The sequence below is a fragment of the Sapajus apella genome, unplaced genomic scaffold, assembly GCF_009761245.1.
Source record: "Sapajus apella isolate SASKATOON/1434 unplaced genomic scaffold, GSC_monkey_1.0 scaffold36, whole genome shotgun sequence".
Classification (NCBI taxonomy): domain Eukaryota; kingdom Metazoa; phylum Chordata; class Mammalia; order Primates; family Cebidae; genus Sapajus; species Sapajus apella.
This window is the reverse complement of record NW_022436976.1, coordinates 4,824,797-4,841,857: the sequence shown is the minus strand read 5'-3', so window position 1 is coordinate 4,841,857 and position 17,061 is coordinate 4,824,797. Positions and strand designations below refer to the sequence as shown.

General features: G+C 34.5%; 1 protein-coding gene across 50 annotated transcripts in view; it reads left to right on the top strand.

Moving 5' to 3' along the window:
* ADGRL2 (adhesion G protein-coupled receptor L2) overlaps positions 1 to 17,061 on the top strand; it is a 416,407-nt gene that overhangs the window by 247,165 nt on the left and 152,181 nt on the right. For all 50 annotated transcript variants that reach the window (XM_032296453.1, XM_032296455.1, XM_032296458.1 and 47 more), the window contains one exon: positions 14,823 to 14,995. In XM_032296453.1, coding sequence (XP_032152344.1) covers positions 14,923 to 14,995 — 73 coding nt within the window. In that variant the 5' untranslated portion in view covers positions 14,823 to 14,922. The remainder of the gene's footprint in view (positions 1 to 14,822; positions 14,996 to 17,061) is intronic.

Sequence of the window (17,061 nt, the reverse complement as noted above, 5' to 3'; positions counted from 1 at the left end):
TTTTAAAATTTTATTTATTTTTACTTTTTTTTAATATGGAGCCTTGCTCTGTCATCTAGGCTGCAGTGCAGTGGCACAGTCCTAGCTCGCTGCAGCCTCAGACTCCTAGGCTCAAGGTGCCCTCTGGCCTCATGCTCTCGAGTATCTAGGGCCGTAGGCTTGTGCCACCACACTTGCTAACCCAGTTTTTATTTAAAAGCAAAATTATCAAGTATATTTAGTATAAATAGTTTCATTTAATTTCACATTTTGAAATGAGTGTGAAATTATTATAAATTGTTTTTGTAGATACTATTAAATTCCTAAGTATTTTAAAGATAACATCATGGAGGATTTATTCTACTGGAGTTTGGGCCTGAGTTGCAGATTTTGTTTCCGCAGTAATGATGGGACCTTTCTATTTCTTCATTTTTATAATGAGGAGACTGGTTTTAAAAACACTTTCTTGAGGGGTTTGATGATGAAGATGATAAGATGCTGTATGTCACACAGTGATAGATTAAACTTCTGGAAGAAATAGTCATTTTGTTTTCTGCCTTATAAATTGTCACTAATTAATGTTTAATTAAGAATTTAATTAAAACATAGTCCTGCATAGAGAAAAATCTTGAAAATCTCTATTTAGGAGGTCTCTGAGTTAGTTTCCAGTTTTTTTTTTTTTTAAATTAAACTTTCTCACACCAACAAGCAAAGATGAAAGTTTCCAGTTTTAAAATTTTCATACATGGGTTTCTGAATTCCAAATACTTTTCTTTATCCTTTCCACTATTCATATTACTTGCCATAATTCAGTTCCCTCTCTCCCTGCCTCCCTGCCTCTCTCCCTCCCTCCCTCCCTTCTCCATTCATCCCTCCCTCCTGTGTTTCTTATTGTCAAAACATTTATCATATGCTAGCTCTTTGCCAGGCGTTATGCATGGGTATACTCACTGGTAAGGCACTCACTGATGTGAAAGCCATGAGTTCTGTGTTCAGTTAGCTTACCATCTTTTGAAAATGATACTTAAGATAATTTGTGATAGAGATGAGCACTCTGTACTGTGGACAGAAATGGCAGTATACCCCTGATTTGTGGTGGAGGTTTAGGGAAGCAGTCAGCTAGTCAACAGATGGACCCAAACTGAGTCTTGGAAAAGGAATAGCAATTAGCGAAGAGACGAGTGGCAGAGGAGATTCCAGGCAGAAGGAACAGTGTAACTCTACCAAGAAGGGTATAGAAGTGAGAGTAAGCTTCTATGACCCAAGAACATAAAAGCAAATTATATAACATTTAAAAAAGAAAACCAGGAAGTAAACAAAGGATGGTCATTCTCAAGTTTAGGTATATTTGCCAAAAAAGAAATCTGTCAAAAATTTAAATATTTTCCGGAAAGTTTGTTAGTATATTTGATGTATTTATTAATCACGAGGATATTACTCTAGTCATCAAAATCACAATTAAAATGATAAGCAAAAGTCATCCTTCATAAGGAACACTTACTCTCTTAATTATATTAAATAAATTTGTGACATTATTTGTGCACTTGTGTTATTTCTGTATCTTCTGAATCGTATTGCTTGCAGTGCCAGCCTCAATGCCTTGAATAAAGTATGTACCCAAGAAATATTTTAGGCTTGGTTTGAAGATATTTTTGTTGAGGGAAGATTAACATAGAAAATTTCAAATCCTGCATGATCTGCACATGTGCCCCACAACTTTTAAGTATAATAAAAATAAAATGCAAAAAGAAAATGTCAACAAAAGACTAGGCAAGGTCTTTCTCTCTGTTGCCCAGGCTGGAGTCAGCCTCCCGGGTAGCTGGGTCTGCAAGCATGCACCACCAAGCCGAGCTAATATTTGTATTTTTTTGTAGAGTCAGGGTTTTACTATGTTTCTCAGACTGGTCTCGAATGTCTGGGCTCAACCTATCCACCTGCCTCCCAAAATGTTAGGATTACAGGAGTGAGCCACAGCACCTGGCCTGTACCACATTTTCGTTTCTTTTTTTAAATTTATTTATTTATAGATAAGGTATTTCTCTCTATTGGCCAGGCTGGAGTACAGTGGCCTCATTATAGTTCACGTAGCCTGGAACTCCTGGGTTCAGGCGATCCTTCCACCTCAGCTTCCTGAGTAGCCGGAGCTACAGCACATACCATTGTGCCTGGCTAATTTTTTAATTTTTTGTAGAGATGGAAGTGTCACTTTATTGCTCAGGCTGGACTTGAACTCCTGGGCTCAAGCTGTCCTCCTGTCCTGGCCCCCCAAAGTGCTGGGATTTACAGGCATGAACCACTGCGCCTCTGTGCCTCGCTGCAAAAGACATTTTAAAACTAGTTTAAAAACTTAATTGAAGAGGACTCAGGATAACTCAATAGCAGCTACTGTGCAAATGATAACAGGTAATGGCGTTGAGAATCTAGAGAGGAAGAAGTTTTTTTCAGTTTGAGGCAGTAAGGTTGACTTTATGGCACAGGTGGTTGTTAAATTGTATTGTTTATTCGGAAGTTTACTAGGTGGAGAGGGGAGAGAGACTTTTTATGTGAATAAAAAATCTTGAGTAAAAGTCAGTTTCAGAGGTATATTTAGAAATACTGAGCAAGTAAGTTTGACAGGAACAGAGGGCTGAATTAAATATTTTTGAAGTTTGATCTGTTTGGGCTCTATTTCTAGTTTAGCTTTTTAATTCTCCTCTTTCTTTCTGTGTCTTTTAGGTTTTCAGTCACCATTCATTCCCCTTTGATTCCAGCCCCCAGTTGCAACTTTCCTGTTGTTAAAATAGATGCAATAGGGCTGGGCATAGTGGCTCATGACTGTAATACCAGCAGTTTGGGAGGCCAAGGCAGGAGCATAACTTGAGATCAGGAGTTCAAGACAAGCCTGGACAACTTAGAGTCCTGTTTCTATGAAATACTAAAAATCAAAAATACATAAATAAATAAAAATTATTTTGGTGTAGCGGGTATGTCTGTGGTCCCCGCTTAGGAGGCTGATATGGGAGGATTGCTTGAGTTTAAGAGTTTGAGGTATGATCATGAGCTATTGAGCTGTGATCATGCCACTGCACTCTAGCTGAGCAACAGAGTAAGACCCTGTCTCTAACAAAAAAACAAAACAAAACAAAACAAAAAACTAGATTTGTTGTGCTAAGTTAGGGTGAAATAATATATGTACTTTTGGAGAATTTTTAAAAACATTTATTAGATCAGCCTTTGTCAGACCACAACCCCAAGTGTGTTTTTACATATAAAATTATTTTTAGAATTTGTTCCAGTTTTATACATTTTTATGGTTTAGAGTGAAATTAGGAAGATTACTGGAGGCTGGCAGGATGGAGGAGGGGTGAGAAATCACCTTTGAGATTTTTGCAGATGTTCAGAAAGAAAGATGTTAGAACGGAAGGATTGAAAGCAATGGGAAGAGGATTAAGATATTTCAGGGTAAGAATCAATAGAACAGTGAATGTGTACCACTTTAAAATGAAGTACCTTTTGTATTGACAGAGCTATATTTTACCCACACTTAAGATGAATAATGCTCTAGAGGATTTTTGGTTTTAAAAACTACTCAAGACTGGGCTAATTTTATTTGTCTGTGTGTATATCCATGCACACATGTACATATATATATTTAGTAAGCTTGGCATAAAGAAAATCTGTTATTTCATAGTAGATGTGATTTTTTTTCTTTTACCATTTCACACTAATGTATTTCTTTGTTATTGTAAGTTAGCAATTGAAGGATGTATGTATAATTCATGCTAAATTAGTTTATTGGTTTATATAGAAGGTTTTTCGGGAGACTAATAATGGAGTGGAGGCTTGTTTAATACATATGACTATGTAAAACATGACTAATGTTAACAGATGTTGCACTTCAATCCCTTAGAATGATTGTTTGGTACCAGCAGGGGATTTATTAAGCCTGAATTGTGTGAAATTGTATGTGCATAAGCTGCAACTTAGATTGTAAAAACGCTGTTGAAAACTTAAAAAGTTTTAGCTATAATTTGGCAGAGAAGTATTAACTGTGCTAAAAGAAGTATGTGTGTATGGTTGGTCCGTGTGCCTTAACCTTTTTATCATTTATCTTCTTGTATTAATGTCACTGAATTATTAATTCATGAACCAGGGTGGGAAGGGTGAAGGCACTATTTAAATGTGTGGCAAATTTATCCTTATCGCTAGGGACATGAAAAAAAGTCATTTCGTGTTATCTGTAAAATGGAAAGGACATTTTAAAATTTCATTTACAGTAATCCACTTCACTTCCAGTAAAACACCTAGATTATTACTACCATAATATGATGTTCTTATTAAAAATTTGTAACCTTCTCCACCCTTTTGTCTTATATATATAATGTTGATAGAAAAATTTAGCCTTGATTTATTTCAGTGTGATACCTGTTAATTGTGGGTTACAAATGTTACTTTTACGAATGATACGCTATAGCTTGACTTAAATTTTAAGGAATAGTAGATTTATGAAAAATAAAAATATTTACTGTAATACTAGCCATCAAGGTATTTTCATTGAGGGGAGTCCAAATACAGGGAATTGGAAAGCCCTAAAAATATGTTTCAAATAAATGTTTGCATTTATTGTGACTTCATAATTATTTGGAATAAGATTGGTGATTTTGGCCTTGTAGAACTTTTAGCTTTATATAAGAAACATATAAAATTAGAATTTAGCATTTTCTTGTTGAATGTAATGTGGATTTGGGATATATCCAATATTTCATATGGGTGAGTAGCTATGGTGACAGACATTTCAAGAGTTTGAAGCCACTTCACCAGCAGCTATTTGAAACCGTCATACTAATGGAAGAATACCTCAGGGGTCTTGTCCAAACCTCATTACTTACTGTTTTGATTGGTTTTATATACTCACATGCCAAACAAAGAGGTAAGATAAGTTACTGTGGTAGTAATGTCCTTTGTTTTCTTTTCTAGAATTTCTCCCCAAACACTCTAAGCTGTACATATGGCTCCATTACACACACACTTAAAACACTAACTTTTTTTTTTTTTTTTTTTTGAGATAGAGTGTCTCTTCATCACGGGGGCTGGATTGCAGTGGTGTGATCTTGGCTCACTGCACTCTCAGCCTTCCTGGTTCAAGTGATTCTTGTGCCTCTGCCTCCAGGGTAGCTGGGATTACAGGTGGTGCCATGCCTGGCTAATTTTTGCATTTTTAATAGAAATGGAGTGTCACCATGTTGTCCAGGCTGGTCTCAAACTCTTGACCTCAGCTAATCCACTGGCCTCAGACTCCCAAAGTGCTGGGATTACAGGTGTGAGCCACTGCACCTCGCCTGAAACACTAATTTGTTTTGATCAGTAAATAATGTTACTTTATTTTTCTCATTCTAGTATGGTTAATTTACCTTTACATTAACGTTTAAATTAATTTCTTAAAGTAATAAACTACAGTTGGTTTGATTATTTTGGTAGTCATGAATAGTTACTCGTTCATTATTTGACTGAACTGCATCCAATTATCTTGGTCTTTGGATTGTTCATCTATAACAGGGGTTGACAAACTATGGCTAGCCATCTCTTTTGTAAGTAAAGTTTTACTGGCACACAGCTATTGTCATTTGGGTATGCATTGTTGGTAGCACCTTTCACACTGCAGTGGCAGACATGTGTAGTTGTGGCACAAACCGTATCACTCTTAAAGCCTAAATATTTACTGTTTCTCCATAGGAAGTTACCTAACTTCTGATCTGATATCTATAGTATCAGTCTACATAAAATGTTGGTTCTAATTTTTACAAATGTAATGGAGTATAATTGATAATTTTAAGCTCTAAAGATTTGAAGATACAGTAGTTTTTATCATCATTGGTAGTTTTAAGCAGATTTTTGCTTTTCTTTATATGTGGAATGGCAACAGTGATATTTTTCCTGAAAGTTTTCTGACTTTGAAACATTTTAAAAGCCATGAAAATATTGCAAAAATACATTAGTCTGTTACCAGTGAAGGAGTCTTGGCAAGTAATTCAATCTTCTAGTCATTTTTCTCTGCTTTTTATAATCTATGTTTCTTTTTTTTATTAAACATCACTGCTTTATTACTACTTTAATGTTATTTGAAATTTTAATAGGTTATAAAATTATATTTTAAAGTTGAAAAAGCTCTTTTCTAAAAACCACAAACCTCTCCTCCTCCATGTTGGAATAGTTATAAGAAGCACTAAAACATAAATTTTAATTTTTTAATGGAAGACGTTTTGGTTTTTAATTATTTAATTCTTAACAACCATTCAAAATGACTCAGTCTGTTACTGTTTCTTAATAGTTGTGTCCATGAATATTCTTTTTACCTTCTCATCTAAATCTCCTAATATTCTTAGAGGAATCAGCTACACCAAACACAGACTGTCAGGCTGACATGGGAAGCCAAAAAAATCTGTTCTGTTCATTCAGTTAGACTCTAGCTTTATCTTTAGTACTGTTAATTAAATTAATGTTTAGAAACAATGATATATTCCTTTTCTCTACAACTCAAGAAAATCTTTTTATTTTGATTTTACTTGTAGACATAGATATAAATGGTATGGAACATACGGCCTAATGGGGACTAATCCCAGCTAAGGCATAATAACTTGTTCTTTCTTGAAGAAATCCCTGGTGTTGTTTTGAATTTGGCTTATCTGTAGTTTTCCCAGGAAGGTAGAGTATGAAATATGTGAGCTAAATGTCTCGGGTATATTATGCCTTCCAATATAATAATCTGTAAGTAGGTTTCACAAACATTTTCTGAAACAGTGCTTCATTTTAAGATATGAATTAGAATAATTGCCAAGACTTACATTGATAGAAGAGACAAGTCCTTAGTTAAACATATTTCAGAAGCCCCCAGATATCTTCCTTAATATTACTTAATGTAGAATCAGGACCATAAATTGGGAAAATTGGAAAATGATGGAACCATAGATATATAATCTCTTCCTGCCCTTGTATAGTTGCTGAACTTGAGACCTATGTGCTTCTGAATTATCTCAGTCCTCGTAGGGGCAGGTTGAGCCACGATTCTATAGTGTGCTCTTGATCTGCATCTTGCCCTCTTTGTTAAGATAACTGGTTGATCTAGGTATATGTCTCAAGGAAATGCGGATCCACTTCTCTTATCTTACCACATTTATTACCATTAAGTTTTGGGAGGTGTAGTTATTGTTATTTAATGCGTATTTTGGATCTTGGTCATTTTCTTAAGTATTTAATTCTCAGAAGAGTATTAATTTCTTGAAGGTGGCAGCTATATATCAATGTTTTGTAATACCTTTAGAACCTAACACCAATTAATATATAAGGTAAAAAAAATTAATGAATAACACTCATTTTAGCACTGGATATCAATTAAAAATGTCTAGGAAGTACACAGTAGATATTCATTGACTTGAATGGACATATATAAAATTATAGTGCTAATGTGATATACTTTATGATAAAAGCAAGAAATGTTAAGTTTAGATAACTATATTGACATAGTTTGCAAATGAATTGTATCATTTATTGATTACAAAGGCAGTATGCTATACAAAACTTTCTTTAGCTTCTTACTATGTATACTTTATAGTTAATTTTTCATATATTTGTGTGTGTGTGTGTTTATTTTATATATATATATATATATATATATATATATATGCTGAGACAGGAGAATTGCTTTAACCTTTGAGATGGAGTCTTGCTCTATTGCCCAGGCTAGAGTGCAGTGGCGTGATCTCGGCCCACTGCAACCTCCACCTCCCAGGTTCAAGCAATTCTCCTGTCTCAGCAGCCTCCTGAGTAGCTGGGATTATAGGCGTCCACCACCACATCTGGCCAATTTTTGTATTGTAATAGAGATGGGGTTTCTCCACATTGGACAGGCTGATCTTGAACTCCTGACCTCAGGTGATCCACCCACGTTGGCCTCCCAAAGTGCTGGGATAACAGGCATGAGCCACCATGCCCAACCAATTTTTCATTTTTATTTTTAAGAAAATTGGACATGTTTTACTCACGTTACCTCATTAGCTCTAAGAAACCTCTGATGGTGATATTGATGATCTAATATATGACAGATCCTGGGTCATTATTATTTCATTTAGTGGTTGTATATATAGACCAAGAGGAAATTTGAATATTGATTCAGGGAATGGCTAGTAATGGTGATTTATGAACAAAGGATCCAGTGCAGTGAGCCAAACATAAGATTCCATCTTATGAGTGAGCCACGTCGAATTTTTTTCTTTTATACTTTCCAAATGATAATTAGTCCATAATCTTGTAGGCGTTAACATTAAAACATTTGTTCCATGACTAAAGAGACACTACTAGTTATATTGGAGGAAATATTTATATATTTATTTTTTGACTTACTATAAGCAACTTCTCTAGTATTTGGTTGATAAGATTTATCAGTTTAGATTAATTAGTTAATTTATACCATATAATTTAGGCACTTGAGTTTTATAAATGAGTAAAATTAAGATAGCTGAACTGGAAATACTAAAAATTAAGTTAATATTTATCTATTATTACCTAAGGGGTGTTAGTTTTGCTCATGTAAACATTTTGAAAATCAACTCGTTATGCTTTTGGTATTTCCTCACTTTCATATCTCAAAGTGACTTTGTTCTATATCCACTTTTTTATTCTAAAGGAAAAAAGAGTAAAATAAAATTAGTGACAGTAGTGATTTTAGAACATGGGCTTATTCCTCAGCCCTTCTGTTTGCTTACTATCCTTTAGTAGGTTAAGTTTTCTGCTTTTAAAATAAAATGGAGATAATACATATTTCTCAAGGTTGCTGGGAAAATTACATGAAAGAGTAATCATACCATTTAGTTTATCTGTCTAATTTAGCTGTAATTTTTTGGGAGCCTAACTATGTGCAAGGCAGTTACAGCTTTTTATTAGGATGAGTTATTTTTAAATTACAGTGTAATGTCCCAATGGATGAAGAATTTTGTTTCTTGTTTTCCTCAGTACATAACAAATAATAGATGCTCAGCAAATATTTGTTGAAGAAATAATTTGGTAAATAGTAGAAAGAATGGCTTTCTAGTTAGCCTTGATTAGAATCTGAACTGTGCTACTTAATAGCTAAGTAATTTCGGTGGAGTTATTTTTACCTCTCTAAGCCTCAGATTTCTGACCTTTATAATGTTGATTTTGCTTTTTTGGTAAGGATTAGTGATAATGTATCTGATACAGAATTTCAGACATAGTAGGCACTCAGGAAATATTTCTATTCATAGTACTTGTAGTTTGTATTCAGCTCAAAAAAAAATGCGTGAGGACTCTAGACTATTAGAAAGCTCAGGCCAGGCGCGGTGGCTTATGCCTGTAATCCCAGGACTTTGGGAGGCTAAGGCAGGCAGATAATGAGGTCAGGAGCTCGAGACCAGCCTGACCAACATGACGAAACCCCGTCTCTACTAAAAATGCACAAAAAATCAGCCAGGTGTGGTGGCGTGCGCATGTAATCCCAGCTGCTCAGGAGGCTGAGGTAGGAGAACTGCTTGAACCCAGGAGGCAGAGGTTGCGAGACTCTGTCCCCACTCTCCCCCACCCCCACCCAAAAAAAAAAAAAAAGAAAAGAAGCAATACAATGTTTTTTTAAAATTGGAGAGGACTGCCATTTAAAAATAACTTTTTCTTTTCCCCAAATGGGGAAAAAGCTAACTTCTATGTGGTAGATACAATTTTTTTTTCTAACAATAAATACAAAGTATTTTTAACAAGTGGATTTATATATATATATATATATATATATATATATATATATGTATTTTTGGTGGGAAAGTGTCAACTTTTTATGTGTGTAAGGTAATATTTTGAACTGAGCATCTAGCTTCATTTTTTTTTTCTTTTGAAACTTCATTTGCAAGTTTATTTAGTTATAAAATGTCCTCTACATCAGTTTGAAAATTATAGCTATTTGTTATTTCAACTGGACAGATTTTGATGAAAAGAATGGCAGATTGCCTGGACCGCATCTCTAAGTGTCCACAGTTACAAGCCTCTTTTGCATGTTCAGCTTGACTCCTAGATATTACAGCATATAGCAAATGAAATTTACTAGGAGCATTCCTAAACTCTTCTTTCTGCTCCTCCTCTAAGCCCTCTTATAGGATAATTTATTCCTTCACAAAGAAGGAATTTTAGTAAAGGGAAAGACCAATGATGAGTATTAAGGAGACTTTTGTATAAATAGTTTAATTAAAGTCCTCTAGACTTGATAGCAGTGCTTGCAGAAAGAAGATGGAGAAAGGAGGTGGTGACTAGGGGTTGGCCACATGGTTTTAAAATCTCTATTAGCATTGCCAGCCCTAGCCCTATCCTTGTGAAGGAAAGAAAATCAACTCAAACCCCAAAGAAGGCTGAATGTCTGAAGCTTCTAAGAAAGCCTTTCTGATTAGCCATAGCAAAGGTTTATACTTAGCCGACTTACTGAAGGAAACCTCCCAGGGGTAATGATGTTTCCTTTATGTCAAGAAGGGGAAATCTACTCGGTAAAGGTTACACGTAAAATATTTCTGAAAAGTGAATAACCCAATTGAGGTTCAGCTAAAGTGAAATAAAACTGTAATTTATTTTTTATTTTCTAAACCTTTGCATAGAAAATGAAAAGGCAGAATTGGATTATATCATCCTTTTTTGTGTTTGTTTTTGTAAAATATAGAAAAGCAGCTTTTGTTAGTAAATTCTGTCTTATAATGATTATAATTTTATAATGCAAATAAGATCAGAGACTGCTTTTGTAAAGCCAACTTCAGTTTTCATTTAGAGTTGACATATATTTAGTGCGTAGAATTTAGACTTACCCAAAACATTAATGTTTCATTTTACACAGCATTAGCGCATAACAAGGATGGGTTACTTTGGTAGTTCTCATGCTCTTTTCTTTCTCTTTTCTCTTTGTGCTTATAATTGTTTTGCACTTAATATTCAGTGTTTGCAGTGGTTTACTGTCCATGAGTAGAAATCAAAAATAAAACTTTAGATAGCAATCCTTATGATGGCTTTGTTCCTAGTAGAATATCAACGTTAGTTAACCAGTTTTAGAAAGTAGTAGTTTAATTTTCTTTTGCCCTCATTAACTGGAAACGTGTTATACTCTATTTCTTTCACTGATGTTTATCAGTAAACATTTTATTTTTTCTATATTTGCTAAATAAGCCTCATCACATAGTAAGGCTAGATGTGATTTCCTTGTAAGGTAATGCAAATATGTGACTTAAAATTAGTTAGCGGTGTTGTCCTTTTAAATAATTTTCCTGACAGTTTTAGGCACAGGACATTTAATGCAGCTAATAAATGTAAGCAGGCTACCGTTTGAAAGACTACAGCTGACTGTACATGCAAGTTGAGTATAAGATCTTGAGGGCTGTTGGGATATACATGGCTGAAGCATATTCCTGGAAGTCACTGTTGAGCTTTGGACGGTTTGGTAGTAATGATGCATTAATTGACTTTTTACATGACAGAGTAATAGGATACTTAGATCTAAAAAAAAATCATGACGGGTTTGGTAGACAATGAGTTGTGGTTTATAGGAACAAGATTAGGAAGAAATTGTTGGCATCTTATTTGAAGGATAAGGAAAAAGCAGAGGTGTAAGTGGGTTGTATGTTAGAAGTGGTTTGGATGTTTGAAAGTCAAGGTCATTTATAGTTTAAGTCGAAATATGCAGCGTCTGTTTTTACTAAGAAATGAACTGTTACATGGCAAGCATTACCAGGAGCTTCATCATGGAGTAGTTTTCTACACTCCCAGTTCCTCCCCCACTTCATCCTAAGCTCTTCGATGTTCTTGGAAAAAGGTTTTAAAAAAACCGAAAGGTTTTTAATATGGAAATCATTTAATCTTTTGTTTGTTGAAAGAAAATTTAACAGCCCTTTTCTGGTTTTGTTACTTGTTTCTGATTTGCTTTGTGAAATGCTGTTATTGAGCACAGTTACAGAATTTGAAAGACCAGTATTAGCTATATCTATGCCAGTGAGTGTCTTTTGGCTGTAGTATGATTTAGAAGGAATCTCTCCTTGGGATTAGTTTCATCATAGTTGATTATTTATTTGTTCTATTTTTAGCTGATTGTGGTTTGTTAGGTATTTCAGTTTTCACTAACATTTGTTTAATCGAAGATTGTTTAAAACTTGGATCACAGCAGTAAAATCTTTTGACTTAGTTTCCAAATTGCACATAACGCTTGGGCTTTTGGAAATAATTTTATTTCATGTAAAAGTGATTGGGCACAGGTTGTAGAATGATAAAAATAAATTTGATATTCTTTTCACTTATTCATTGCACAGGCAGATTGACTTAAGCTTTATTTTAATAAAAGAAGCTGTGATTTTATAAGTTCTAGAATCTGTTTCTATTTATCAGAAACAATCACTTACACTAAGTCTCATAAGTGAATGGTGTATACTTTTAAAATTGTGTTTCACATTCTCAAACCTTAAGAATACACTTAATTTTTAGTATATAAAATTTTTCATGAGGTATTCTGTCCTGGCCAAAGACCACAATAGAGGTCTTGATTGTGTGGTTTCCTCCTCCTTTTCCCCTTCACTAACAGAGGTTTTCCTATCTTGGCAGCTGTTTCCTACAAGGCAGTCATCAGTCCCTGATTTCTTCCTTCCTCTTTCTTCCCACAAACAAGGGCTCTTTTAAATAGCGGATGACTGAAGACAGACTGATCTTGGATCACTTTAAGAAAGTGTAAGCCTGTGCAAGAGTTGAGCATGTGGGGAGGCTGCCTGTAGGCACTAGCTCACCGAAATCAAAGTACCCATTATTACAACAAAAACTTGGACAGTAAAAGTTCTTTGCTTGAAACCCAGAGCAGTCCAAAGGCTGACTTAATTTTACTTGTAGCAGCAATGCACTTCGTCTACACATTTAAATTATTCTGATTGCTTGATCAGATCATTGAACAGACTGTACGGATATAAGAAATTGTTCATTGATGGCCTTTGGAATGTGACAAGCCATGAGATTACCTGACTTTTTAAAATGCTTTATATAGAATAACTTTCAGTTTTAAGGTAGCAGCATTGCTACAGCAGTTGTAAACTACAGGTTCACTTTTGGTTTTGGCTACTTTTGAATAGTCTGTGGGAGCTCAGAGTGAAAAATGTACTGAGCCAGCCAGCTAGCTTTGCAGAGATGTGTGCCATATGTCTCCATCAGATTAATTTTTGATACATTATTCTTCTTTTTGAGGAAGTTTGCATTTTCCTTTGTTGTGTATGTTTTTTTCTTTGGACAGATAAGCATCTGAGGTGTGTTCTTAAATGGTGTAATACTCCCCCCCCCCATGTCTTCAGTGCTTTCAGAGAGAGCTAAAACTTGGGCTAATTCTGGGTCATAAAGGGATCTTTAGGAAAGCATTTATGTCTCTGAAATTATGGGCCTGAATGATTTCAGATTAATTTCTTACATTATTTTTGTTGTATTCTTAGTAAAGCAAGATAGTACCTTTATAGACAGTAAGTGTTTCAAACCATTTAACATCTGCCTGCTTTTCCATTCAGGTTGCATTATAATGAACTGATAGTAGACTGTAGTGTACTGCTAATAGCATCTCATATGATACGCTACATGAAGCATGTAGTACATGCACAGTAGGTCAGATAATGTGCAAGAACTCAAGTTACCAGGAAAATTTTGTTTTCTAAATTTTCTTCATGCTTTAGTGACAGCATCAAAATGATGTAATGAGTTGGTTTTATTGAGTTATACACACAACTTCAGAAAGGGAGGGAAGAGTTTCTTCACTGCTGCACTTTATAAAACTTTTTAGTTGCATTGCAGCAGGGTAAGGACGACTGGAGAAAACTTGGTAAGAGTATTGCTTGGAAGAACATAATAGGAAACAAACATGAAGAGAACTGTAAGATGTTCCTTTAACAGAAAAGTTTATAATTTCTTTTTTTTTTGAGATGGAGTTTCGCTCTTGTTGCCCAGGCAGGAGTGCAATGGTTCGATCTTGGCTCACTGCAACCTCCATTTCCTGGGTTCAGGCGATTCTCCTGCCTCAGCCTCCCGAGCAGCTAGGATCACAGGCGTGTGCCACCACTCCTGGCTAACTTCGTATTTTTAGTAGAGGTGGGGTTTCACCATGTTGCCCTGGCTGGTCTTGAACTCCTGACCTCAGGTGATCCACCTGCTTCGGCCTCCCAAAGTGCTGGGATTACAGGCATGAGCCACCACACCCAGCCAAAGCTTGTAATTTCATTTCCCTCAGAGGCTAAATCAGGAGGCTGGACATATATTTGGGAAATGCCTTCATTTTATCTGTATTATAAGCCCAATGTTTGCTGTGATTCTTCACACAACCTTAGAAAGGAATAAAACACTTGAACAGAACCCAGCAAATGACCTGATCTCATGTGATCTTAGGAGCTGAGAACAGGAGCTGAGAAACACTAAGTCACACTCCTGAAGTTTTTGTACATTCTCCAGTTTGGAGAACTAGATCCATAAGGGCTATGAATACTTAGCAGTAAGGGAAATAATAGTCCAATTTGGTGTTTAGAAATGCGGCATTTTCAGAATCCCTTTGTATATAGAATTATTTTGCTGTGGACAAATTTTGGCAATTTGACTGTCAAAAAGGCAGTCAGCAACTTTTGGGCTTTGACTGTTTTCAGAATGTAAGCTTCAGATATCCAGTATATAGGAGCAGCTTTCATATAGGATATAGAATCAAAATATGTTTTATACTTAGGAGAGGGAGGGAGGAACAGAAAGAGATAATTGTCATTTCTGCATTTTTTTTGTGTGTGTGATGTAGAAAGACCGTAGAGTAAATGATGGATTTGTTTGTTTTTCAGATATGAAGATCAATGATGCAGACTGCTGGTTTTGATGAAGCTGGGCATTTATAACTAGATTCATTAAGGAATACAAAGAAAATATTTAAAGGGATCAATAATGGTGTCTTCTGGTTGCAGAATGCGAAGTCTGTGGTTTATCATTGTAATCAGCTTCTTACCGAATACAGAAGGTAAGATCCAACTTAAATTTTGTTTTTCAAATCCAGAAGAACTTGAGCTATACAATCTTCTTTATATGGAAGTAGCTAGAATATTCATTTATTATTTTAAAAATAGGTGTTAAAATGATTTTCTGAATATTGAATTCCTTATTAGGTGTTTGAGTTCTTTTGATTACACAGATATGGTATAGAAAGTGCTAGATATATGAATTTATATTTTACATACATTTGTGAAATATAACCATTCTAAGTAATTCTGAGGGAACTAAATGAAAGATCTGTTTTGGTATACATTTTACATTTATTCACTACATTTATTTTAGTAAAATGGAAGATATTTTGTGGAAACTCTTTCATCTTTAGTTACATCTTTATTTGCTTAAGTGTGTGGGCATAATTCTAAAACTACTAAATTAAAATTTTTAGTCTTTTACAAAAACTTACTTTTTAATAATGGTTCATTTTTTTATGTTGTCTGTATCTTTAGCTGTATATATGTACGTATACATATAATCTTTATAATGTTAAATTTGTAGAAATGTAACTATTTCCTTGTAGTTAAAAATAGATGTGGAATTTTTCTTAAGCACTATTGCATTAAAAATTTTTTTAAATCTAGAAATAGTAATGAGTGTAGTTTTCAATTCAGACCTGATTTTTAAAAAAGTAAATATACTTTTGAAGCCTAATGAAATAATTGGAACCATCATTTATTAACTACTGTGTAGATTTCTGGTATCCATTGTTTTCTTTGTCTTAAATATTATTTCCGTATGAAAACAATACACATCCAGGTGTTTTTTTAGAGCACGCTAGAAGTTATTACGGAGCTAAGACATATAAATTTTATAGCTAGTTGATGGTGGCAGTTATTGGCAGGAAAATGTATTAATCTTGTAAAATTTGTGAAGGGTATAAAATCTCTGAGAAATGCATGTAAAATATAATGGATTTTAAAAAAATTCATATTAAATATTCTTGAAAAAATGTTTAAGAATTTAAAAATTGATTTTATATGTACTTTTAAGTGATCTCATTTATACCTATTATTAAAATGATAGATAGAGAAGGGGCATTCTGTCAACTAATAGAAGCGTATTATTCTGCTGTCTTTGTAATAAGCTTCAAAATGTTAACATTTTAATTTTGCTGAATTTTACTTGAATTGCTTGTTTCAAAGTTATATTTTATCATGTTCTCCTTGTCTCTCCAGTCGTCTACATTCAGTATATTGATATAATGTAATATAATTTAAATAACCAATGTAGAAATACCTAAAATAATAATTTCTGTATTCAGAAAGTAAATAGTGTTCACTTGGATTTAAGTCACACTTGGCAGTTACAATCTTTGGGTTAATATTTTATTTTGAGATGACATTGCTCTTTGCTCTAGAGTTGAAGATACATCATATCTAACATGATATGCAATATGTCTGAATGAATAATAAGATAGTGATTATTCAGGAATCGTGTTTAATAATACAAATTTCCAGCTTGGATTGTTGTGAAAATCTTGTGTGTAGTCTGATTATTTTGCATCTCATTTTTGGGGAAAAAAAACACCTAACTGAATTCCTGCTGTTATGTTTGAATGTTTTTATACATTTAAAAAAGATTCCAGGTGTGGGCCAATGGCTCATTAGTCCACATAATGAAAAAATTTCCAAGCAAGTTAGAGGCCACTTTGCTTCCACAGTGGCTTAACTCAGTGGAGGGGGAGGGTAGCAAACAGAGACTTTTTTCATGAGATACTGCAGCTTTATTTTCGGTGTCATCTATCAGGGCAGTATTCATATCTGCTCTTGGGAGAAATTTCATTTTTGGCGCATCAGGCCAGGGGGTATTGCTTCTGAAGCACTTCCCTCCTATGGGTAAAAAGAACCTGCGATGAACCCATATGGCTAATTGTAAGAGTATACACAGTTAATACACACTGTTAGAACATTGATCCAGCATCACATGGGTTTCTCTTAGAAAGTTTTGCATGACATGGTAGTCCTTTATTGTCAGAAAGCAGATAATACTCTGTGAACACCTATAGAGAAGGCGCCAATCAACGTTAGGTAAGAAGGC